This window comes from Watersipora subatra, chromosome 3 (assembly GCF_963576615.1).
Source record: "Watersipora subatra chromosome 3, tzWatSuba1.1, whole genome shotgun sequence".
NCBI lineage: Eukaryota > Metazoa > Bryozoa > Gymnolaemata > Cheilostomatida > Watersiporidae > Watersipora > Watersipora subatra.
In genome coordinates this window covers 13,107,387-13,133,246 of record NC_088710.1, presented here as the reverse complement: position 1 = coordinate 13,133,246, position 25,860 = coordinate 13,107,387, and the positions used below count along the sequence as shown (strand labels likewise).

The following is a 25,860-nucleotide window of genomic DNA, read 5'->3' as shown; positions in this document are numbered from 1 at the left end:
CTAGCATTTGAGTAGAGCAGTTAGCAGCATAAATAAGGACATAGTATAGAGGTCATTGACAGTCTTTAAAGCATCATTTGTGTTGTTGCAGAGGTCATGAGCGCAGCATGCCCAGCACTTTATAGGTGCTGGGTCTTTGCATCCGACTGATTCCAATGAGGAGCATCTTTCAATGTTCATGCATCCCTGAAAATAGGTGTAACGTACATGAGTAACAGTGTTACTGAAAATAAAGTGTAACATACAGTGTGCAAAAGTATAGGATCGCTTATAATAATATAGTATTTTTGAAATATATATAACTAATTGAAATTTGTCTTAAAAATGGACAAGAGTACAGCAACATATCATCATAAAGCCCTAAATCTCCTCCATCTGTTTTTCTTCTTTAATAGTCTTTAAATCATAACTGTCACGTACAACTTTTATCATATTTACTAGGTAAATCAGACACGCTGATTCCGATTTTGTACTCAAAATAAAGATTGGTCCGCTAACTTTCAGAGTAATGAAGGCTTTTTTACAGATCGACACAACAAGCTCCGCCCATAAATATGTGACATAGCCTAGCTTTTTAGGAATGCAAATTATGAATGTTTAGTCCGATTTAGAATGATAGAGATGAGTGTCTTAAACCCATTATTATCTAAATTCAGTCTTCAAAATAATCTCAGTCTTTTCTGAAAGGTAGACAAGCTAGTTAACATTGTATATTTAAAAATGAGCTCAAAAAAGTGCGGTAATAAAGCTAGCTTGTTTAAAATCGTGCTTTTTTGAGCTCATTGTTCTCTGCGTTCAGCCTATTAAACATAATTTATCAGGCTACGAGCAATTTTAAATGGTTTATCTACCTTTCATAAAAGACTGAGATTATTTTACAAGCTGAATTTAGATAATAATGGGTTTTAAGACACCCATCTCTATCATTCTAAATCAGAATAAACATCCCTAACTTCCGTTCCTAAAAAGCTAGGCTACGTCACATATTTATGGGCGGAGCTTGTTATGCCGATTGTGTTGTTTTCAAGACGGATATTGAAAAGCTTTAAAAAAGCCTTCATGACTTTGAAGGTTAGTGGACCAATCTTTATTTTGAGTACAAAATCGGAATCGGCGTGTCTGATTTACCTAGCAAATTTGATAAAAGATGTATGTGACAGTTATGATTTAAGAACAATACCTATGGTTATGTCGCAAGCAGTGTTAAATGTCATTTTTTAAATGTTTTATTAGAAGGGTGTAGGCCCTACTTAAAATGTCAAAAATGTATGAATCTATATATACAGATAGGGAGATAAAAATTTTAAACATTTTAGGAAGTTTCAAAGAATTCAATGCATTGGTTTAAAAGAAAGAATTACCACCTATTAACTTTACCTAATGTTTCATTAACACAGAGCAGATCTTATCGCGTTAAAGTATTATGTAATTAGGAGAAATAAATTTTAACTCACCAACAATACAAAAAAACATCACAGAAAAGTATGCATTCTTATGATTAGAATGATATGTAACTTTGTTTTATTTTAGTTGACTATATATAAGGCTTATTGTCCAATAGTTCAAGTGTACGGAAATTATGAAAGCTATTGGGCGGTCAAAACCTTTGCACATGGCTGTACATGAGATTTCCTTTGATTTTTATTGCATGAAGACTAGATTCAGAATTGCACCTTTCTTTCACAGATTACATCTTCAAATCGAATTATTAAAAGCATCTATTTTTAGTAATGGTGAAATGTCGATGCAGGTGCGCTCTGTACTTAATATGGCAGACAGGGACAGTTCACTTATTATTACAAGGAGATTAAACTTACATTCATTGCCAGCTCACTTACTATAACCGTTAGGGATAACTGATATCAATGAATGATTGAGAGCCAAGTTCAATTTCCAATACTCTCACTGACATGTGTTAAATAATTCTGGTCTCTCATCACAAACTGTCACTATATGATGGATATATGATACATGTGGTGTATATATATGTATACTTTCAGAAATATGCAGGAGACGCTCTTACAACATAAATAACCCATTTTGAGAATGTTTATATTCTGTGGATTTTATGTTGTACAAACACCAACATACACGTTAATTGTCTGATTCTTCCTAGATGGTCTCAAACTTATTCCTTTATCTCTACAAATAGGAAAAGGCTAAATCAAATTTTTAATTTAATGCCTGTGCAGCAACTGTGGTATTATTGGTTTGTATCGACAACTTCACTCTTTTTACTTGGCTTAGGATCGATCTCACTACAGCTGATGTATCAATCTCGATGGCCTTAAGCAGTAAATTTCTTCTGGTCATCTGATACAAACCATCACAAATTATCAGCTAGTAGCCTATCTCTAAATACTGCGCCTTCCGGTCAAGCGCCTTCCCTTAACTGGCTACTGCAATCCACCCCTGTTTCAGGCAGAGAAAGAGTGTATGAGTTCAAAGTGAATAAGTTTGTATTTGACTGTAAGCCCCACAATCAATGTACAACAGAGGCATTCACAACTCCACTGGGAGCCTGGCCCGTCTTGCCAAGTCACCCAATTTACTACCATATAAAAGGAAGGTGGATATGTACAAAAACAAGTAAAAACATAGCACACGGTCGAAACTGAATGTAACAATAATATAAAAAGAAGTATAAGTATGATTAAATAATTATTGGGGTCGCCGATTAGAAACGTACAGAGTAATAAGAAATAAGCATATACAACAGACAGGGGAGACGAATCACGATATTTAAAAGGATAAGGCATATAGGAGTAAATAAAGTAAATGCATTGTCCGCCACAATACAATAGACGCTACATAACTAATGGGAGCCTAGCTTACTTTGCTGTAGGTATTGTCCTTAAAGTCGAATTTCTGAGTTTCTGTGACACAGACATCATCTGATGAGCTGCATGCAATTGTCTCATTTGGGTTATTGCAACGCTCAGACACCATGTTGACATCTTCATTCACACAGCTGTAGCAGACCAAACCTACAAGTGGTGAGCCTGTTGTACCGCTGTCGTTATATGGCCCACCCAAGTTGCTGCCAACATTGAGTCAGCAAAATAGCTGGTGTAGAATTCTCTGGAAGTGATCCAGCTTGTGGGCGAATGGGTATACCATGTATGAGATAAGTAATATGCGCAATTGTTCCTTGGTTTACAAGGCAGTTTTATCAATGACACACTGCCATCGTCGTCTCCCGAAAGAAATGACAACAGCTAACCTGATGGAAAACAGGCTAAGGTATATTCTCTCACGATACTATAAATTTACAATAAAAGTAGCTCTATCTCACCTACACGGCTGGCTTGAAATTTATTATGGTCTCACACCTCATGAGATTTTTTTATTAGCCATAGAATTCTTTTAGCTGATTGCTAACTGGTATGACTTCTTGTCGCAACAGTAACAAGTGTAGAGTCTTTACTACTTAGTCTGAGAAATGTAGACACGCATCATTGTTGGTTTTTTTAATTCAATTAAATATCTGACTTGTCAAATTTAAATTTGAGTATTTAGGTGTTTGTTTAGAGATCCATGTTCGAGGCATCTGCACGGTCACAGTCAAAAGGAATCTTCTTTAAAAGATGCCTGCCAGTAAGAAATCATGTAGTTATGTAAAAAAATTTATTACTAGAGTAGATCGAATTCTGCAATATCTACAATCATTTTGTCGAATAGTTTATTAACCAAAATTTCTATTTACTCATGAGCTCGCACAAATAGCAGTCCACCATGGCTTGATGACTTCCGCTTTCTGCATTTGATCTGCCTTTGTAAACATGCTTGCAGTATTCAATAGTTTGACTGTGCGCTTCGGGAGTCAGGATTGTCAGAATTGTCGGTATGATTTACTGTTTGGTAGGCATAATTCATACCGTGCAAACTCTCAATGCTGTATGCATGCACACATATACACATAAAGGCATACACGTATGCATGTGAGGGGCACATATTTTCTCATATGCTAATTTTGTATAACCGGTGAACGTCTTCTAAGAAAGATTCGCGAAAAGTTGCAAATAATATTTAATTTGGAACTCATGCAAGGAAATCTCTGATTCTTTTATAATCACCTATACCAACTTAAAATTTTAAGAAATCTCATATAGCCACACACTAGTACCAAAGTTATAATAATTTATTTCCGAAAACTGCAGTTTCCTATCATGATCATAATAAAGGAGAAATAAGATTTTATTCACAAATAAAATTTTGCTACAGGCTTTACACTTTACAGCAATCTCATGAGTAAACAATAAGTTGCATTTTGGGTAATCATTTAAATTACTTTATTTAAATAATAGTGTTGTTCAGCAATTGTACATTTCTAGTTGAGAGCAGTTATAGCTGACATTTTTAACTCCCCAGATTGAATAATGCTTTTTTACAAATTTAATTTGTTGATATTCAAATAACTTTTGGTACAAACATGCAAACCGTGATTCAACTAGTACTGTAATAAAGTAGAGATTTGACAACAAATACCAGTGACTCCTCCAAATTACACAGTGTATAAAGATGCTTTTATTCAAGACGGTGCAATTCTAAAAACGTTTTTTTTAAATTCTAAAAACCTTATGTACAGTTGAATGCGTGAGGTGATGTTGCAGTAAAAGGCCCTGAATTCAATACTGATTATAGCAACAGCGTGTTTTGAAACAATCGAAACAATTAAAAAAAATTTATTTCAGTAAAAAAATGCTCTTGCAGATGAACTCGCACAAAATCTTAGTAGAACTTATCAGAAAGTAGCTACCATTTGCGATTGTTTTTTATGTTTGAGGTGATCTGCCTGCCAGTATGTTTTAAGATTGAAATTGACAAACTTGATCACGGTTAAAATGCTAAGATTCAAGTGAAAGTATGATTATGGCATTTATAGTTGCACTTCGCCAAAGAAACCAAAGTGCTGAGACGCGTAATGGTGCAACTGGAACGCAATAGCTGATATTAATAACGAGAGAGAGAGAGACCGGCAGCCGCATAACTAGTGACATCATTTTGGGACATCTTTTTCTTTTGAGTGTTTTATCGCGGTCATGTTTGGTTGGTTTTAATCGAGAAACATTTTAGCAGTCAAATCACCTCAAACATCGAAAACAATCGCAAATGATAGAAAAATATCAATACTTTCTGATATGATCTACTAAAGTTTTGTGGAAGTTAATTTTTAACTCATATTTCTTACAGTACCAAATCACTTTTCAGAAACATTCACCACCTTCCAAAGTACACCTTATATAAGCGCTGACTACCTATATACTAGTCTGGCTTTCAGAAACTACTCAATGCCTCATAAACATCCAATATATCAACCACTTTGGTTTTAGATTTTTGGCAACTCAAAACTTCTAAGAAGCGAAAGCATTGCAGCTGGGCAACGTAAATATGCCAATCACTGTGAAAATACCGCAATGGTAGGTCATAGATCACCCTCTTCCATGAACTAATGGTTTGTTGTGCGAATAAACCTCTATACAGGCTTTGATCAGTTTCACAGATGTCTTTTTCTATTATTGTTCCGCCATTTTTCATTTTATAATGCTGATATATCGAAAAACTTTGATGATGTCTTACAAAAGATAGCAGCTGAATCTTTCATGCTTTAGATTTACGTATATTCAAAAGTTCACCAGAAGATCTTAACATAATGATGTTAGGATAGAAACTGAGCCGCAGACGAGTGATGCAAAACATAAGCATAACCCATGGTTTATTATGACGACTGACCACAGTGTCGTAGGAGTGTCAGTCACCGCAATGTGTCTGGGCGGAAGGTTTGTAAGTTCAGTCATCGATGTCTACTTTAAAGCCTTGGCAGAATAATCTGAAGATTATCCATAAGTTCAAATTAACTGTCTGGCATTTTATCGCACATACCAGAAATGTGTTACATTCTTTCTTAAGCTCGATAGACTTGCGCCTGAAAGGAGTCCGATAACACTAAAACTGTGGCCACACAGCAACCAATCCGCAGTAGACATACCTCAGCCAAAGAAAGTAAAGTTTGTGTTGAAGTGCAGACACACTCATCTGAATTAAACACAAAATGATATCTGTTTTACTTATTTTTATTTAAAGGTTGCCGATTCCATTTTTATAACACCAATAAATTGATAGTTTGTGACCAAACAGAATTGCTAATGCTAATGATATATTGTCCAAACAAACATACGGTTTAATTACCCCTATCCGAATCAAATTGGACAGGGCCGAAGTCGTTCAGGCTTTGGCTACTCGACCGAAATTTCCGAAGTTGGAAGCTTCGCTTCAGTAATCGTTTGACCATCTCTTATAGGGGTTATAAATTAGGCTGATATTTGATATACAGTCAAACATGGATAACTCGAACTTCAAGGGACCGAGCAAAAGTGTTCGAATTATCAGAGCATTCAAGTTATCAGAGCACTGTCACAAGTCCATATATTTACTTATTTATTAGTAGATACATGTACATATACAAACTATAATATAAATCAAAAGCACAAATGGCTTGTTTCAAATTAAATGCTTCTAATGTAAAGTTTAAAACGTTTTCATGAAAAAGTATAGAGATTTTTCTATCACTTGAGATTGGTTTGTTGTTTGAGGTGATGTTATTGCCAGGACGTTTTTCAGATTGACATTGGCAAAACTTGATCGTTGTTGAAATGCTCAAAAGAAAAGACATTTTTTTCTTTTGGGGTTTTACCCATGATCAATTTTGCCGTTTTTTCTTGAAGTTTATGCAGATTACCTTACTTTACCTGGGATTCGTTAAGAGCAACACTCCGAGGCAGTTCAATTAGAAGTTTTACGAGGTTTTGCGGTACATTCTATATCACTCACGCTTTTTTAATAGATACTTATTGAATGTACACACGTATTCTGTGTTTAGGTCAAACGATGAATAGTTTTTTGTAGCTCAGACAACGTATACGTTTAATTACAACATTTTTTAAGGCGTTTTAAACATTCAACATTCCGACGTTGATTCAACACGGAATCAACGTCGGAAAACTATTCATCACGGGCTAGCCGAGTCACGCACTCAAGGATTTTCGCCACGCACATACAAAACAACATGCGATTTTTGTTTTGTATGTGCGTGGCGAAAATTCTTGCGCGCGTGACCCGGCTAGCCCGTGCTATTCATCGTATCGCAGTATAAATCAAATTTCACCAAACTTTTAGAAAAGTCGTTGACAAAAATATTTTGCCGATGGTGGTAATAACGACGCTTATGAATTACGAAAAGATGAAGTTTACCTCTATGGCTTTGAATAAAGTGATTTTCTAAAGCGAAAACAACCGTTTTGGTAGCTGTTGGGCAAAAAAAACAGTTCGAATTAACAGTGTTGAGTTCGAGTTATCTATAGCAATTTATCATTACGTGGGAACGGACCAAAGGAAATGTTCGAATTAACCATGTGTTCGAGCTATTCGTGGACGAGTTATCCATGTTTGACTGTATTTTTAGGTTGGAAAAATGATATGGAGATCATTGTCTGTTTAAAATAGGTCACACTAACATATATTTATGCAGAGTACAGTCTTAACACAACTTACAATTTTAGTTGCAAAGCTGGGAGTTTGAGCGATCTAAAAATAGTACCAACTCAGACTCGATGCATTCATCAGTCTTTCTTAGTCCAACATTTTGGTACATTGTCCGAATTTTGTACCTTTGTTAATGTTCATGTCTTATTAGCCAATTATGTTAATAGCGAGTACATTTTTGATTTTTTGAAAAAATGGTAAGACCATTTTGAGATAGTAATTTTTGTGTTTAGTGAAGATAACAGACCATTAGAAATTACCATTGGTGCATAAATATATATATATATATATATATATATATATATATATATATATATATATATATATATATATATATATATATATATATGAATAGATACACAACAAACACAAGTTTTGTTATGAAGTAGCGACTGTGCCTAGACAATAGTGAAGAAGATTTACTAATGCTAGTAAAAAGTTATACATAAATACAAGAAGCGGTAATTGTTTAATGTTGTCATCGAAGAGAATGTTTGCAGCTTTATCGCTATGAAACACTAAACTGTGTAGCATGGCCTATCGAATGATAACGCAAAGGCGCAGCAAACAGGACTTATTGTGATAACAAAAAGAGAGGTAAGCCTGCAGACCTAGCAATACAGCCCAATTAGTCATAGTACATCTAATGTTGGTCAAAGGAACTGTCATCTCTATAGTAACTTGTGATGTTTTTAACAAAATATAGACTTTTTTGCCAATTAAAGAAGACGATCTCTCAATCCTCATTGGTTTCTCATTTTCTGATTATTCTTGCCAAATCCACATGCCTTATGACTGTTTATAACCACATTAGAAAGCATCATTGCGCCATTGTAAGGCCACACTGTACTAACCTGCCTGCGGTTGACACTCACCTGCAGAGGCTGTCATTAAAACTAGGATGCAAGTGCAAAGAAGTTCTGCAGACATTGCAACACAGTTAATCTCAGATGTCTAGTGTCAAAGAACTTGATTCCTTCTGCTGATTTATTGTACCAGAAATATTATACGTCCATTAAATCTCTGCTTAGATAATTTACAGCTCTCCTATTCCGCAAACATTAAATAACTGTACTGAGGAAATTAGTTGCAGTTGTGAGCTTAGAATGAATTGTTTGACAACATTACAGATCAATTTTTAAGTCTACAACTTAAATATTTATGTACAAGCTCAAATTTAATGGCTAGGTTTGTTGTTAGGATAACTCCCAAAGTTTTAAGTGCTCGCGTATTTTGCACAATCTTGAATACCTAAAATACTGAAGGCTGGACAGCATATTTGATGCCTTCTGATTATTCATTGAACTCACACTTCTTGGCAACCCATAAACAAACATTACCTTGGCAACCAGCCATTACTATTACCCAATAGTAAAGCTCTTCTCAAACTCAGTGATGGACTGGAAATGTTTCCTAAATTGTAAAGCGCGTTCTGTGGAGGGTATACGAATTTTGTATGCTGGCAATGCAAGATTGAGGCTGGTCAAGGAATTGCTCAGAAGTGTGACTACAGCGGACACTCGCCATACAATTCTAATTCGTTCTGGTGTTGACATCGTAAGGTGAAAATCTCGTATAGAGGGGTATAAAAACCCATAGTAAAGGTCTAATGCAAGCACCCTTTGGGAAGGATCATCAAAATTTTATATACGTGCTGTACAGATTAAAAATTAGTAACAAAACAATGTTAACCTTAGCAACTATAGCTACCTACAGTAACTTTAGTGTGTTTAGTGGCTATGGTCTGCAATAAAATGCAACATCACCATGTAGTATGTGCAGTACATACAGTAGGAGTTCTTACTTTCGAGGCAGATATATAACATAAACAATGAATTTAACTTAAATGAATTAGGTTTACTAAACATACACTTAGCACTAAGTCTTAGTCTGTATTTTGAACTATTCTACTGAACTTCAAATTTTTTATTGCTAAAATTTTATCACCTATTGGTTTCCGGTTTCATTTTCACATTAACTAATAACGAATAACGTCAAACTGAGCGAGATCAAGCATCGTATCTTTTTCATTCGTTGTTAGAAGGATTTCGGCGATTAGCATATCAACATATTATCATACTATCATTATCATATTATCATATCAACATAATCAGCATACCGACATAGATCTTTGAAAAGAAATATTGTTGATTTCGTATGGCGAAAAATATTTCATATGGAGATTGTGAAAAATCAGCTTATTCTACTCCGCTGAGGAAAATATCATATAACATATATATATATAACATATATAACATATATAACATATATAATCATATAACATATATATAACATATATAATCATATAACAGAGTCATCGTAACCCGAGGGCGCAATGTATTAGCATTTGTTACAAAGAAAGGGTCAGTAGGTGGGCCCATCTTTCATCTAGTAAGTATCTAGCCACTCCATTAATGAAAAAAACTTTAAATTGCGAAATACGCTGAAACTTTGCGTTGAGTTATGTGAAGGCCATAGAGTTACTCTTACCATAAAGGTTAGAGGTTGTGTGTTCGATATACTTTAGATATCTTTTTGTCACAACAAGACAGCGGTGTTATTTTTATTTTTTATACTGATTATTCAGCCTTTTATTAGTGACAAGTACCCGGAAAGTCTAGTGTGCCGTGAGAGATTATCAGGTGTAATAACTATACGTACAATTATTCTGAAATTCAAGTGGTGGATGTTTGCCACAGTTGTGAGAGTGTCGGTCTACCAGGCTAAAAGCCATGCATTCGTGTCCAACATAATGGAATCTTTCTTCTCCGACCTCTAAGCATGGCTTCAGACGAATGATCACGGTTCTTATTATAGTAAAGATTGCAAATGGATACAGCATGAGAATGTTGATACAATTACATTATAGATTGAAAATAGAGGCACACACCTTTCCTTTATACTTATATGAAGTAAGTCATATGATTCACCGGTTTTGGTTATGGGTTTTAATAGCTATGCCAAGTTTTGATAAAATGCTTGTAAGTTACTTATTAATATATTTTTTAAATCTTAAAATACCACGAGATGCTTGGCTTGGCTGCGTTCACACTTTGTTAGAATGAATCAATAAACCATGTTCGGGCATAATTTTAGATGGTAGATATGTGGGAGGGAGAGAATAAGGCTAGATATGACGTAGGTCATGACGTTAGTCACAAAGTAACTGCACATATGATGAAATTTTCAGAAATGTACTGAGGTGTGACAACAAATGGGATCAACATGATCTTTGATAATACTAACAAAATTGGCTCTTGCATGTCCTGAATTATAAACTTCTGTCTGAGAATAATGACTCCGGCAGCAACCGCTGTGTGGGTATATTATGAGGGTGGAAAGTATTTTTTGCACCAAGAGTAAGCAACATGACAGAAATGAACAGGATTTATAATGAGATCATAGAATATTACTAACTACTATGAAATTGCTTCTTTTGGTAATAAAGAATGGCTGAGTATTTTATGGCGCTTGTTCTATGAATAAAGTTCCCATATTGGCCGCAATCACCTGGCGACAGACTCACCGGAAAATCACAATAAAATGAGAGCCTTTGCTTTGAGTGCCGCCAATAGCTGCCTGTCATCAGTACAAGAATTGAGCACTGTTTAACTTTGGCAAAGAGCCAAAGACAATACTTTCCCACAGTTCATGGTACAGATGAACTTCAGCACTTTTGCTACATAAAATTGCCGTTTGAGTCTAACCTCTGATAGGAAACCCAAGTTTTGAAGGTAGTAAATATAGCCAATTTAGTTGTAAAGGAAGCGTATGAACACTACAGGTAATACACTTCATTACTGAATAATCTTGGGTTCTCCATCTAAAGCAACATAATTTCGCCATATTTTATGTACGTTTTCCATAAAAAACACCATATTTATGTACGTGTTGCATAATAACCTCGCCATATTTATGTACGTCTGCGGAAGAAAATCTCTGCAATGCATATCGTACAACCGTTGAACGACGTTTTATTTTATTTTGCTATGTAGAAACCCTTCACACCCATTCTGAGAATGGATTTCTAAAGCAATGACCTGACAAGTGGTTGGTCTCCTAGAATACAACCTTCTGCTTGTCAGGAGAATGGTTTATGAACGATGCCCTTAACATCTCATGTATTGTCGTTCAGGATATTCAGGTAATAAGGAAAGTTACTCAAGTCGAACAAACCATTTACTGTTTGCTACCTCTAGTAGTGAACTACTGTTACAAATAAAGATAAGTAGAGAAAATTGAAGGCGGTAAAACCAATCACCCTGGACTTACTTTGAATACCCACAATACCTTTGGTACGACAAAAATTGTTCAATGATCCGGTAATGGATACTAATGCACAAAGGCAGCAGTTTAAATAGCTGCATTGTAAACCATCAAAATTGAACAAAGTTTAATTTTCTATTTGATGATTCACAAAATAAATGAATGGGATATGCACAATGAGAAAGTGGGATCGTGTTCGCTACCAAAGTCATTTGCTTGCAACTTATAACTGCTATAATCAATGGCTACCTATTGAGCAAAGAGAGATGCTAAAGAAAAGGTGATGATAGTAGGTTAGTAATTCTGTTTTTAAAACCAGATTCAAGGGATGTCGCCACCCAAAATAGGATAGTTTCTTATGCGACATAGCTAGAGGTCTTACACAATTTCGGGCACTGAAACAAGAGTCTGTGATTAGTCGATCATAGTAGTTGCCTCTGGCTAATATTAAGATATTGTTCAATCTTCCCTAATCTAGTACAAAGAAAAGTGCTACGTATATCTTATTTAAATCGATAATTTGTCAGGAAGAAGGCTTATGAATGACTACACAGGGCATCTCCGTAGCTAGTTGAAGTTTACTACAAGCTGATCATAACTGTGAATGGCCTTTACACGCTCCGCCCACTTGAATCAGTTATGATGAAAAACGCGCGAACATATTCGATTGGTTAACGTGTGTATATTTAATGAATGCAATTGACGGCGGATTCAGAGATTAGTTTTAGTAAAGACTACGAAGTAGCAACAATTGTGTTAACGTGCTTCCCAAACCTAAGTTAGAGAAACGTTATAAGTATACTAACATTAGCAGTTTTTGGCAGGCATGCCAACCATTGAATCTCTAGTAAAGATGGAAGAAGTAACAGCAGATTGGCTCGTCAACGGATTGAAGCTAGAAACCATACTCATACTTGACTGCAGATCTCAACAAGACTTTCAAGCAGGTCATATAGAAGGCTCAATGAATGTCAATTTACCTCCCTTACTGATGAGACGTTTAAAGAAGGGTAGTCTTCCAATATCGGCAGCTATTCAAGGAAATCAAAAAAAAGAGCAGTTCAGCACGGAGTGTAATTATAAAGACATTGTTGTATGCGATTCCCTCTCTGCTGACGTCAACGCTAACACATGCAACCTATTACCACTTGTTCACGACAAACTAGTCAAGGAAAATTACAAGGTCAAAGTCTTATCAGGTTGGTATTGTTTATTAATACCATATGGTTAATTGATTATCTGCAGGTCGTTCAATCAGAGAGCAAATATTTTTTAATGAAATCAAGTCCTACGTTAGCGATAATTAGGCCCATAGCCTGTAGAAATATTAAAACATGTCCTTTTGAGCATTTAGTGGATAATAAATGTGGTATGATGTAGTTGTACGGCATACTATATATGTGTATTATACTTTGACGCCCAGAAATGTATTGGTTGTGCTGTTTGGCATCTGGCGCCATAAACTTGACACTTTGAATGCCATTATACTGGTCTATTTATCATTTTGATTGCGATTGTCAGCCTACTGAATGCTTGCGCTTGGTTTCGATTATCTCTTGTCCTCTCCTTTTCAGATTAGTGACTCGCTATGCATATCATTATATGTAACTCGCTCAGCCTTTTTTAAATGCTTTCAATTGAGGATGCCAAACATTTGTTTAACATATTTTTTTAACTCACAGGTGGATACACCAACTTCTCTGCTCGATATCCACACCATATAACGCAATCCCAAGAGAAAGTGGACAATCATGTAACACTCGGGCTATCTAGCCTCAACCTTATAGAGCCAACTTCTCCCAAATCCGGTGATGCCACTCCGTCTCCAGCATTCCCGATTGAAGTAATCAAAAACTTGTACCTTGGAAACGCCAAATGCTCAATGGACAGCGATGCTCTGCTACAAAATAACATTCGATATATACTCAACGTCACCCCGAATCTACCCAATCATTTTGAAGGCAGTACAGAAGTTGACATCAAATATCAACAAATTCCTATTCAAGATCACTGGTCTCAGAATCTCTCCGCTTACTTTCCCGAAGCCATCAATTTTATAGGTGAGTTTTTATATGCTTTCATCCATACTTTATCAGAAGAGTTCATTGCTGTAAGGCTAGCAACTCTTCAGCTCTACAAGTTTGTATTCCTTTGCCTCACTGAAAGCTTCTGTAGATTAGACTGGCATGAGCTTTCCTCAAATGTTTGCAATGGCTACTTTATCTTCTGACATGTCAGTTACGGTTGACTGGCCACTCATCTACACAACTTGATACTTTGCCATGCCAGTTCTAATCTTATTCACTGTTTCATTACTGACATAACCGCTGTCTGCGTTTGCTTTGAGCAGTTGTATGTATAATGGCTGCATTTGTCCGCTGTAGATGAAGGAAGATCGAAGGGGTTTGGTGTACTCGTCCACTGCCTCGCTGGCATCAGCAGATCCGTCACTATAACAGTAGCTTACCTCATGAGCAAGGAGCGAATGACACTGAATGACGCTTATGACTTTGTCAAAAGAGCTAAACCTAATATCTCTCCCAACTTTAATTTCATGGGACAATTACTCGACTTTGAACAAACACTAAACTTAGAGTCAACAACCACAGTTTGTCCAGCCAAACTTTGCTTGTGTAGGAGTGCTGAGCAGTGCGAATGCAACCCCTCAAAAACCAATCAAATGTACTTCATGACACCGACCAAGTCGGCACCAAACTATGAGCTCGAGCCATTGAATGTACGATAGTACAGTCAGATTTACTGTATATTGATTCACTTATATCTATTTTACAACTGTTTTTGCAATTTTTTATACAGTTCTGTTGTAATATTTTTCTATGGTAAGAATAGAAGAGGCATTTTTAACTCATATTATTGTAGAATGAAAGAGATGCAAATAAGGATTTGAGTCCATCCATTCTCTGAGCAATTATTTAATTTTTAACTTCTTAATTTTACCTGTTAAACACTCTATTCCAAAGATTATTTTTGTACCAATAAAACACATCTGCATTTCTTTACCAGCATTGTGTGTATTCTGAACATGAAGCTATCTTATGAGTCCAACAAGAACAGTTGAGGAAACAAATCTGTTAATCTTTTATAAATTCTAAGAATGTCACAATTCTGCACCACCTGTATTCTCCTGTCACTTGTATTCTCCTGTCACCTGCATTCTGCTATCACCTATATTCTGTTTTCACCTATATTCTGCTTTCACATATATTCTGCTTTCACATATATTCTGCTTTCACCTGTATTCTGCTATCACCTGTATTCTGCTATCACCTACATTTTGCTATCACCTATATTTTGCTTTCATCTGTATTCTGCTATCACCTGTATTCTGCTATTACATGTATTCTGCTATCACCTGTTTTCTGCTGGGCTCATTTGTAGCTCATGTGTACATACTACATACCAGCATGTAGGAAGCCATCCATTGCAACTTCAGGTCTTCTCTTTCGCAATCCGTGTCACATGACAGCTAGCCAGTCATGAGCACTGCAATCATCTAGCAAAGAGAGCTAAACCTTACAGCAGTAATAATTATGCCTGCTTGGGAAAGGCAGCCTAAAACAGGTGTTAGCGGTGCCTAAGTGGCATGTACAATTTCCTAGTGGCATCTCACCGCAGGTGTCCCTTGGCAAAGTAATAAAGCTTATATCTCCAAGAAAGGGTATGTTATATAGATAGAGCATATTTTGCAGTGCTTGAACTCCACCATGGCCTAATCCGCCTCAAGACTGCAACCTGAATCGCCAAGTGTCATCGGAAATGTCATTGAATTCTAAACATGCGTGGCACTTGGATAAAACTTCAGTCAAGAATGTGACATTTTCTACAGTCCATTGGGCTAAGCTTGTTATCGGATGATCTGATCGCAAGAGAATCATGATCCACAACTTCCTGTTAATATGACTGATTCGTATGCACCGGTTTCTCTCCACACCGAGATACTACTTATGCACTATCGATGGTTGTAAATGTCTCACGCATATCTTCTCTCAAACGTGTCTGAGAAAACAAATTTTACACGCATCATGTTCACAGGGTATTGATTCATTGCGTGTACAAATGTTTAATTGGTGATAATTTGGTTCCGGCAACGAGCGCTTTTTCGGAAGCGATTAGTACGTAAACGAGAGAGCCAATCATCTAATTTAATTGCTGTTATATACTTTTCTCTGCGTGGGGTTACATGTTTCTCTTTAGCAGTGATGTATTCCATTTTACTAGAGAATTGGCTGTACTACGTAATGTGCCAATATGCCTCCATGAATTAACTATGCTTTTTATATATAAATATGGATAAGATCCGGCAACGCATAAGTACTGGTGCCTACATTCATTATTTACAGTCTTATTCATGCAGGAGCTATCTCTTTGAAGGCATATCAATGGGAGCCACGATTGTTGCCTTTCCTTAGAGAATAGCAAGAGTCAGAAAATACTTGAAGTCGTCTCTCCACACTACTCTTTTATCATCTATATCCATCAACATAAACTAGACTTTACTATAATAAGAGCTGTGGTCACCCAAAGCCACGCTAAGAGTATTAGGAAAACTATTGCCTCACGCTGGAACTGAACTCGAATATTCTGTTTGCAGCCAGGCATACTACTAACGGCAGTACTTGAGTACCTTGCTGATGTGAAGAATAATTGGTCACATAGTTATTACGCACGGGATTGCCAGCGTACTAGTAAAAATACAATTCTGGAACTTTCTGGTTTACAAATGATCAAACCGCGTTTTGGTTCATACTTCTGATGAGCCAAGACACTATATATACCAATATTATGCCAAGGTTTAAATAAAACAGGTGTACGTAAGTAGGGACTAATAGCATAAATTTTAATATATCATTCAAATAGAAACATTTCAATAGGCGTACCACTTATATACATGAACTTTAAAATATTTTTACTTAAAAACTAAAGCCAAGCTATAATCTATGCATTTGGTCTTTAATTCTACCCAATCACAGATTTGTATCATATCAAATATTTTATTATAGTATTTTTTATTCCTTTCTAATAAACTTTGTTTTTGTTTTCTTAGGCCATTAGTAAATTAATATCTACTGTTAAATTTAATACTAAACAGTTAAAACTGGCAACCAGTGTTTTGATTGAGGCTATTTGATGGTAACATAATAGCTATCACAGATGGCTGCACACGTGTTTCATCAACTCGTTGAGGAATAGTGAGCTCAGGAATCTCTTGGCTTCCCATTTGCTTGAACACAGTCAAGCATATATCTAGTTGATTCTAGATAAACCGCACTACATGCCTTCCTTTGCCCATTCATCCCTTTTATTTGGGAGCGTATCCGTAGCCTCAGATAATTCTAATTTGAATCATTTAAAATTCCGGATGTTTATGATGTGTTATGAGCGATGCCCATCGAGTATGCCTTCGTGCGCTATCTCCCAGTACATACTACCCCTTATCAAAAACAATAGCTCTCTCGGTTGATCGAGTGCAGTTGGGGTTGAGTAGCGGGCCAGCAGTTAATTAATTGCAGCCTCTATTTTCTAAGCCCTGCCAAGACAAAGACCAACAGGATATGAGTTGCTCAAGAATTTCAACGAATCACTCGTACGCTTTTTCACTTAATTACTCATAGTACACTGGATTATAGTTTAATCTATTTCTATTACATAATCTTGTAATAATCTCCTTACAATAAATCTGTCTGGAGATGATATAGAGCAATAAAGAATATGGCGCTAACACCCTTGATGCCATCTTTATGTTAATGATCATTGGCAATGCTGACACGCCGTACCCTTCTCCAACATAAGTAGAAAAACAAATACCCTATTAGACTAATATCATCCGTGATGGCTTATGCAGGCCGTCTCAGGGTCGTCTCCACGCTGTCTCCTGGCCTCAGCTAATTACCTAGCGAACTGAGCGCCTGTGTAGTTTTTAGTTATGGCCTAGTCGGACATGTCAACTAGTCATCTGATGTGGAGTTGTCTGACGTAGAGGGCCAAATTTATCATCTTATGCATTTTGGAACTGTCAAAAATCTGTCCTCTCTGACATTAGAGTTTGGTTTATAAGTTGTAACTTATGAGTGACGCACAGTTGGTAACTTTCTTTGGATTCCTACACAGATTATAAAGACCAATATGTTTGTCAAAACACGATGCTTTGCATAAGCGTCAGCCACATGATGACTATTAATACGTGAAATACGTAAACGATGACACATGCGCCCATGTAGTTTTTAGTTATGGCCTAGTCGGACATGTCAACTACTCGTCTGATGTGAGGTTGTCTGACGTAGAGGGCCGGATTTATCATCTTATGTATTTTGGAACTGTCCAAAATAGGTCCCTCTCTGACATTAGAGTTGGGTTTATAAGTTGTAACTTAGGAGTGACGCACAGTTGGTAACTTTCTTTGGATTCCTACACAGATTATAAAGACCAATATGTTTGTCGAAACACAATGCTTCGCATAAGCGCCAGCCACATGTTGACTATACATAAAATATGTAAACGATGACACAACTTCAGAGAGACCAATTATTAAAACTCATGGGGTTGGGGCGGATGTTGTCCTGACATTTGAAAGTCCAGGGATCGAAGTCTGAAGAAAGGGGGTTGACTGTAATTTTTTTCTGGTCATTGAACTTGACTTGACATTATTTGTTAGTACTTATAATATGAAATATTGTTGTTCTTTAATTTTGAAGTGTTGACCGCCTAGAACTAAGGCTACATATTTACAGAGCTCAAACTTTATTAGCAATACAAAATATCTTTTAGTACAATCGCGGTGCCACATTTGTACACTTTAAGGGGTATGCGACAGGAAAAACAGTACTATTTTTATAAATCATTGGATACTAAAATTACATCAAAGTATTCATCAAATGTAGTACCACAGTGTGGGATGTAGAACACTCTTACAAACTTGAAGAAAGTAGATTTCATTTATTGTTCAACTTGGCATAATGTTTCCAAATTCTGATAAATTTGGAAACATTTGACAAACCTTTTGATGTTCATGCACCAAAGCCCAACTCAGGAATACTTTTACCAGATGCAGATTTTTATTTCAAATAATACATTATTGTCCAATAACAGAATTTTGTTACAAAAAGAAGAGTTGAACCCTTTGCGTTTATGGTTCAACACCGCAGGTAAAAATCATAAAGTCATAAATTATCTATCATAGCCGGAGCAGGAAAAACTCTGGTGAGACACACCACCTAAATGCATACCCATAGCATAGACGATACTCGATAAAGAACTCCGTTAACAAATAGATAACCCGATGAGGATTGACCTCGGCCTGGCGATGGTCATGGCATGGCATTCATGCTAAATTTTCTTTGATCATTATTTTAGCATCATCAGTGCATTAACGACATATTTACGATGTATCTATTATGTGTGTATGGTAACAGCGTTTATTTTATTGCCGGCATCGTTATGGTTTTGCTCAAAGAAAAAAGGCTACGTGGCAGCAGCACTAAAATTAAAGTAAAAAATAAAGACTAAAGTAAAAAGAAGAATTTTAGTTTTTCAAGTAGATCAAACAATAGAGGAAACATTGAGTTTCAATAGAGTTACTCAATAGCGTTACTCAATAGATTTACTCAATAGAGTTACTCAGTAGAGTTACTCAATAGAGTTAATCAATAGAGTTAATCAATAGAGTTAATCAATAGAGTTAATCAGCTTTAAAGCTATCAAGAAATGTTCCATGAGAATTTTGGATTGAGGCCTTTACATATTTATTCGTGTTAAGCCCGATCTGCTGTCATTTAAAAAAGCTTGCATTGGAAATGAATAAAATTGTATTGGGATTGTGTCAATCGAGGAATAAGCTCTTCCGGCCAATCATAGATGCGTCAATTTCTACTCTGCTGATGAAGACCGATATTTTTGTCGAAACATGATGCGTCGCATACTCGTCAGCCACATGTTGACTATACGTGAAATACGTAAACGATGACACGACTTCAGAATGAGATCAATTATAAAACTCATCCAATGATATCGACGACCATGTAAGTTATCTATGCCAGACCGCTTGGTTTCAGCTAATTGGGCCTAGTTTGTTTACAATGGCAACTTCCAATCCTAGAGCAAATATATCTCGCACAAAACAATATGTCATTTGTTGACAGCCAAGGTAAGACTTTATACAAAGTACAGCTGTACAGTAGGCTGCTTATGCACTATCTCAGGCTAAAGTTACACGCAGAGCATGATAAGCCTACAATCAAAGGTGTCATAAAAATCACTGAGGTTTTGTGGGAAAAGGAAAGGCAATCGCACTCATGAAATGCTATCTGGTCATCGACAGACAGACAGACAGACAGACTAAGCTGGATTCAGACAGATAGTCAGATGCATTTTAGAGTAAAGTATAAAGCCCTCATTTTGCTAATATGTAAAATATTCTTTCAAGACTACAATAATGCTTTTACCGGAATAAATGTTCATATGATTCTAAGTAACATGGGCTATGACTGTGTAATGAATGCATATACATGTATGTGTATACATATTTTATATATAAATATTTTATACATATATGTATATGCATATACGTATATGTATATGCATATATGTATATACATTTATGAATATACATATATGTATATACATATATGTATATGCATATATGTATATAAATATATGTATATACATATATGTATATATATATGTATATATGTCTATGCATATATGTATATATGTGTATATGTATACACAAGCTCTTAAATACCAACACTAAAGCTTAGCCAAAGACACCACGATCTGAAAATTGTGAGTCGTATGTAATCTTTCATTCCATTGATTGCTTAAACAATTCTGATTGGTTCAATTTTTATAAGATTTTCATAAAAAGCATGACTGCAAAATGTCAAGGTCTTTAGGGATATTGCTTTATATACTAGTTGGCAGTCAATTGCACATTTAGTTATTATTCCAGTGTTTTCCCATTTACTCACAATTATTAATGTTAACACAAAGTGTGTTATCAGCCATGAAATGTGACTTTTGCGAAGCGTTGTAGATAAATCAGACATTAGAAGCTGCACTGAGCTATTGTTAAACTTTCTTTCGTGCTTGCTGAGAGCAATTGTAGTGATAATCGCTTTCACGGGCTGAACGCTACCCACATCTCTTTCGCTGTCTGCTCAATCTATTATGGCAGTGAGTTTAATCGCTGACATCAAAAAACAGAAAACAAACGTGTTAGCAATATGATGTAGCATTTTTTTTAAATGTTACAGGGTTGTTCACTGGGTTGCCTGTGATAACAGGCTGAAAACAGGTTCAATTCCCAAAAAAGGGTCACAGGTGGTGACAGGAATGAGATCCAACCTTGAAGAGCTCTTTTCAACTGAGCGTGTTTCCAGTCGTCGATGTTCCCTTACCACTGGACTCAGATATGTCAATTCAAGATTATAGAGTCATCGTTCGTACAACAATGCGCATAGCCTCTGCTTCCAGTAAGCTAAGCAGACGTCTTACTCGATATACAAGGGAATGCTTACACACAGATGCCTGTGAAACTAAAACGTCAAGTTATTTCGTCCTGCTATCCCTTTTGGACGCAATATTTGCAAGGGTTAATTGAAGGTAATGCTTGTACCATCATATTTCTTGTAGAATGCTGAACCCACCCATTGATTCATAGTTGTTAGAGAACATTACTGCAGGCAGAAAGGCTGAAAACAAGATATATGACCCCACCCAGCTTTAAACGTTATCATCCTTCATTAAGTTTCTGATCGCTCATACTAAGACGGCTCCAGAAGTTGATAGGTTATTTTTGCCGCAATTGTTAAATCTGTTTCGCGGCTTATGTTTTGATGTAAGACATAAAAGGGATGCTTCACTAACCTAAACACGCGCAGAAGAAACATACATGCGAAATGATGTCACTAATTGCTATCAATGCTATAGTTGATATCAGCTATAGCATTTAAGCTACAGCGTCACGCGTCTCTATTCTGTCAGCCTATTTGCAACTATAGACATCATAATCGTACTTTCGCTTGATCTGAATGTTTGAACCAAGATCAAGTTTTGTCGATTTTAATCTTGAAACATCCTGGCAGTCAGATCCTCTCAAAAATCTAAAACAATCGCAAATGATAGAAAAATACCGACACTTTCTGATAAAATCTACTAAGATTTTGTGCAAGTTTATTTATCTTTAACCAAACCTGGTCACATTTAACATGTTACCACTATTCTTTATATTTTTTTTATTAATTGTATAAATTTATAAAATTGATTCTAAAAAGTTTTTGTACAATATAGCTACAAGATAGCTGTACATGTAGGGGTCCCCATAGAAGTGCTCTTTTACCGTTCTAGCTAGAAGTTGGCAAAAATTCATCTGAACTGTTAGGATTGGCCTGACTACACAGAATGACGTTTGAATCCCTACATTTATAAAACTGCTACATCAAAGATTCAGCCATTCAATGTCGCCCGTTCACCAATGCCAAAAATCTTCCTACACAAATATTGGGTGATATAATGTGAAAGCAATCAATGATCATAACGCTTGTGGTGTCAAAGTCATTCAGCTTATTCTCCAAAGAAAGGCTGATATTTATGTTATATGTATATTTTATGCTATATATAAATTTATATATCCAATGTTCTAATACATAGTTCTTCAACCCGGTTTAGCGTCGTCATTTTTCTCCTACTATCTGATTGACGTTAGGCGAAAACCTAACCAGGCGTGATTCTGAACAGAGTTGGGATGATCACTCGCTCGACTCAATATTTTGTGGGCCCCAATCAAAGAACTACATCTATGGACTGTTCATCAATGTACCAACTCATTTCCATATCTTCAACGAACTTAGTCTTTGACTTACTATCATCTCCTGGAAACTCAAGGATTATAACAATATTTGGTCTAAAGCTCAGGCTTTTGAATCCAAAGGCTGGTTCACAGTCTATCGCCCTACCTCAGCATTGATACCACAATACTTCGGTGATCGTCGATGATAACAATGTTCACATTATCACAAACCCATCCGCCTTTCTATCAGCAAATACTCCGTGATGTATGTTCTCAGTTTTCTTTTTAATTTTTTGCGAAGAAATCTCTTTGTTTTCGCACGCTTGAACTAAATACTAGTCTCGCAGCGACTATCACAAACGGAAATAACTAAGTCTCGTTATCAGCGAATGCAAATTACTATCGCCAAAATGGTTCACACTGTACAGACAGTCATTGATGCTCGGCAAAATATCGGAAAAGTTTGACAGCTGCAAACTTTTACGATGTATCCACGATGCATCGTTGAAGGTAAACTTCAACGATGCATCGATTCACAGTTCACATAGTCGACAATGAACGCCGAAAGGAAAACACCGACATACAGAGATATAGTGTGAACCAGTCTTTTCCTGTGTTTTATTTATAACGCTTTAGAAGAAATATGGAATATTTCTTATAACAAAAGCAGTCTTTGTCTGAGGCCACGCTAGAAGCGTTAGAAAAAGATAACTCCACACAAGAATCATACACAGCCACCGAGTTATGGAGTCAAAAACTTTACCCAATGCACCACCAGACCACCATGGACTTTCATGGAATAATTGTGCACATTATGGTTACACCTGATGATCTCTCAAGGCACACCGTGCTGTCAGTGTACTAAATACTATAATGTCCATATTGTTTGTATGTGAGTCAGTGAAGTTTCATGTTGAATTTAACGATCAGTTTTTGTTTTTAGTTTATGTGAACAAAAGTATCACACTAGTAAATCTGTTCTTCAACATTGCAAAAATGTCTACAGAGACACAAATGTGTAAATGATATAAGGATGCGTAAATGTTTTGAGCACACACCTACGGACGAGTATAACTGGAGTGGCTCAGAACCTGGTCACTTGACGGGGGAATTTTCTGTTTTTGTCACATGTCTTGCACATGCCCAGTTGCATTTAATCATGTATCATGATTAATATTAGAAACTGGCCACAATGCTATATTCTATCACAGCAATATTGCAATAACCCACTACTAATAACCCAATACTGTTAAGAAATATAAGATAAGATATTATGCAAAAATGTGCATAAATAGTTGCAGAATCTTTCATAAGATTATTGTACACAGAGAGGTATTTGGAAAATGTATAGAAAAATAGAGAAACGTATAAAAAAATATAAATCTCGAAAAAATTGGTAGGATTTGGCATGGGATATTAAATATTAGACAAAAACAGATAATTCCCCTATCACGTGACCAGGTTCTGAGCCACTCCAGTTATACTCGTCCCACACCTACAAGCTGGATCTCCAATCATCCAAATCACATGCCACACCACGTCACAGCATCCTCACTCGGTGAAAGTACATTTTAGATGTGTTAACCGATTAGAAATTGATCTACATATCCTAATTGCTAGAGCTGATCCACTAGGGCAGCCGCTGATCCACTAGAGCTAGAGCTGATCCACTAGGGCAGCCGCTGATCCACTAGGGCAGCCGCTGATCCACTAGAGCTAGAGCTGATCCACTAGGGCAGCCGCTGATCCACTAGGGCAGCCGCTGATCCACTAGGGCAGCCGCTGATCTAACTACTTTCTGATACTCATCTAGACGGTGACAGGCGGAAGGAAATGGCTAGTAATTGTCAGCTACTATTTCTCCGTATCCACAGCTGACAGGAAATGCTTTAATTATATCTCGCATCTAATCATAACGAGCGCCTGCCTTTAGCTCACTACTATTTCCAGACACACTAAAGGACGTGTATGGATGAAGTCAATGGCCAAAGTATACACAATATTCAAATCTGTAGACCTTATAACAAACAATAGAGACCTGGCAAGGTAAACAAGCCTAGCTAATTGCTTTAGTCAAAGGACTCCGTGCTCATCTTAATCACATTCGCGCGTATGTCATTCGTGATGGCGGGACATAGAGGTACTACAGTTTAAGTGTGGCATGTGCCAGTAGGTGAAAGCTAGTTTCCAATAGCGTAATGCCACTATTATGCCATTGTAGAAAGATGATATTTGCGGTGAAATACTTAAAGGATAGTTTTGACAATTTTGTATGTATGTAGGCCTATACCTTTTTATTAGCATTGGAAACCATCAACAAAATGATGTTTTTCATTACGGACCAAAAGAAAAAATGAAAAAAGAAAAAAGCACGAACGAAAAAACAGAAATCATGAATTATTAGGTAAGTTGAACAAACGCACTTTGTAAGGCCCTTTCCTTACCAATATAAAAATGCTGTAGCGTAGTATACCAGGAGATTTTAAACAGTGATTTTGTTTATCCAAGAATATGACCTATACAAGAATAAGTATTGTATAAGGCTGGCTTTTCTTACATAAGCATAATTATGTGCATGTAAAGTCAGCATTCATGCATCATATTAATAGATGCGCATGAATCACCTGAAAAGTCACAGCATTTACATTACATGGTCTGTCTGCAAGCGGATGCCGGTGATGACGAGAACATTCGCTATGTTTCCATGACACGCATGATGCGCAAACTTGAGCCAATCCGCAAATTAACCGCATCATGGAAATAGCATAAATCCGCAAGCTAAGCGAGTTTTGCGATTCGCAAAACTCCATTGCACTTGCGAATTATGGAATCAGCACTTGCAAAATACCACCGGAGCTATTTAATTTTAAACATTTTCAATACTTCCGTTGTCCTTTGCGATGCGTCGCTAACTGCATCGCTAATTATTAGCTTATAGCGTACAATTCCTTACCTTTTTTCAACAAGGCGCCGGAGTCAGTCCACATCATGCGAATGTCCATAGAAGTACTTAATTTGCATGGTAACGCAACTCTAAACCCGCATGATGCGCTTCATTCGTGTCATGGAAACGTAATGACAGTGTCAGCAAACCTGATGGCGAGGTAGTGCTGCCACTAAAAAGCTCTCAAAAACAACCTACACTGTTTTTGAGAGCTTGTTTTGACCGACTGTCACTGGGCTTTAACCCAACCAGGCCTCCTGTAAAAAATTAGACATTATGTTAAGCAGTCAGAAAAAAAGATAGC

At 36.5% G+C, this 25,860-nt stretch overlaps 2 protein-coding genes across 2 annotated transcripts; one reads left to right on the top strand and one right to left on the bottom strand.

Annotated features, from left to right (window-relative positions):
• LOC137390362 (uncharacterized) lies at nucleotides 1-25,614 on the bottom strand. The gene is made up of 3 exons (XM_068076695.1): nucleotides 25,566-25,614; nucleotides 2,836-2,987; nucleotides 1-186 (listed from the first exon to the last, which is right to left on the bottom strand). Exons 1-3 carry the CDS (start codon nucleotides 25,612-25,614, stop codon nucleotides 1-3), a joined length of 387 nt encoding a protein of 128 aa, XP_067932796.1.
• LOC137389502 (dual specificity protein phosphatase 7-like) lies at nucleotides 12,536-14,828 on the top strand. Its single transcript, XM_068075518.1, has 3 exons — nucleotides 12,536-13,007; nucleotides 13,491-13,868; nucleotides 14,193-14,828. The coding sequence occupies exons 1-3, from the start codon at nucleotides 12,635-12,637 to the stop codon at nucleotides 14,552-14,554; spliced, it is 1,113 nt and encodes a 370-aa protein (XP_067931619.1). The 5' UTR covers nucleotides 12,536-12,634; the 3' UTR covers nucleotides 14,555-14,828.
• Nucleotides 25,615-25,860: the final 246 nt, after the last annotated feature.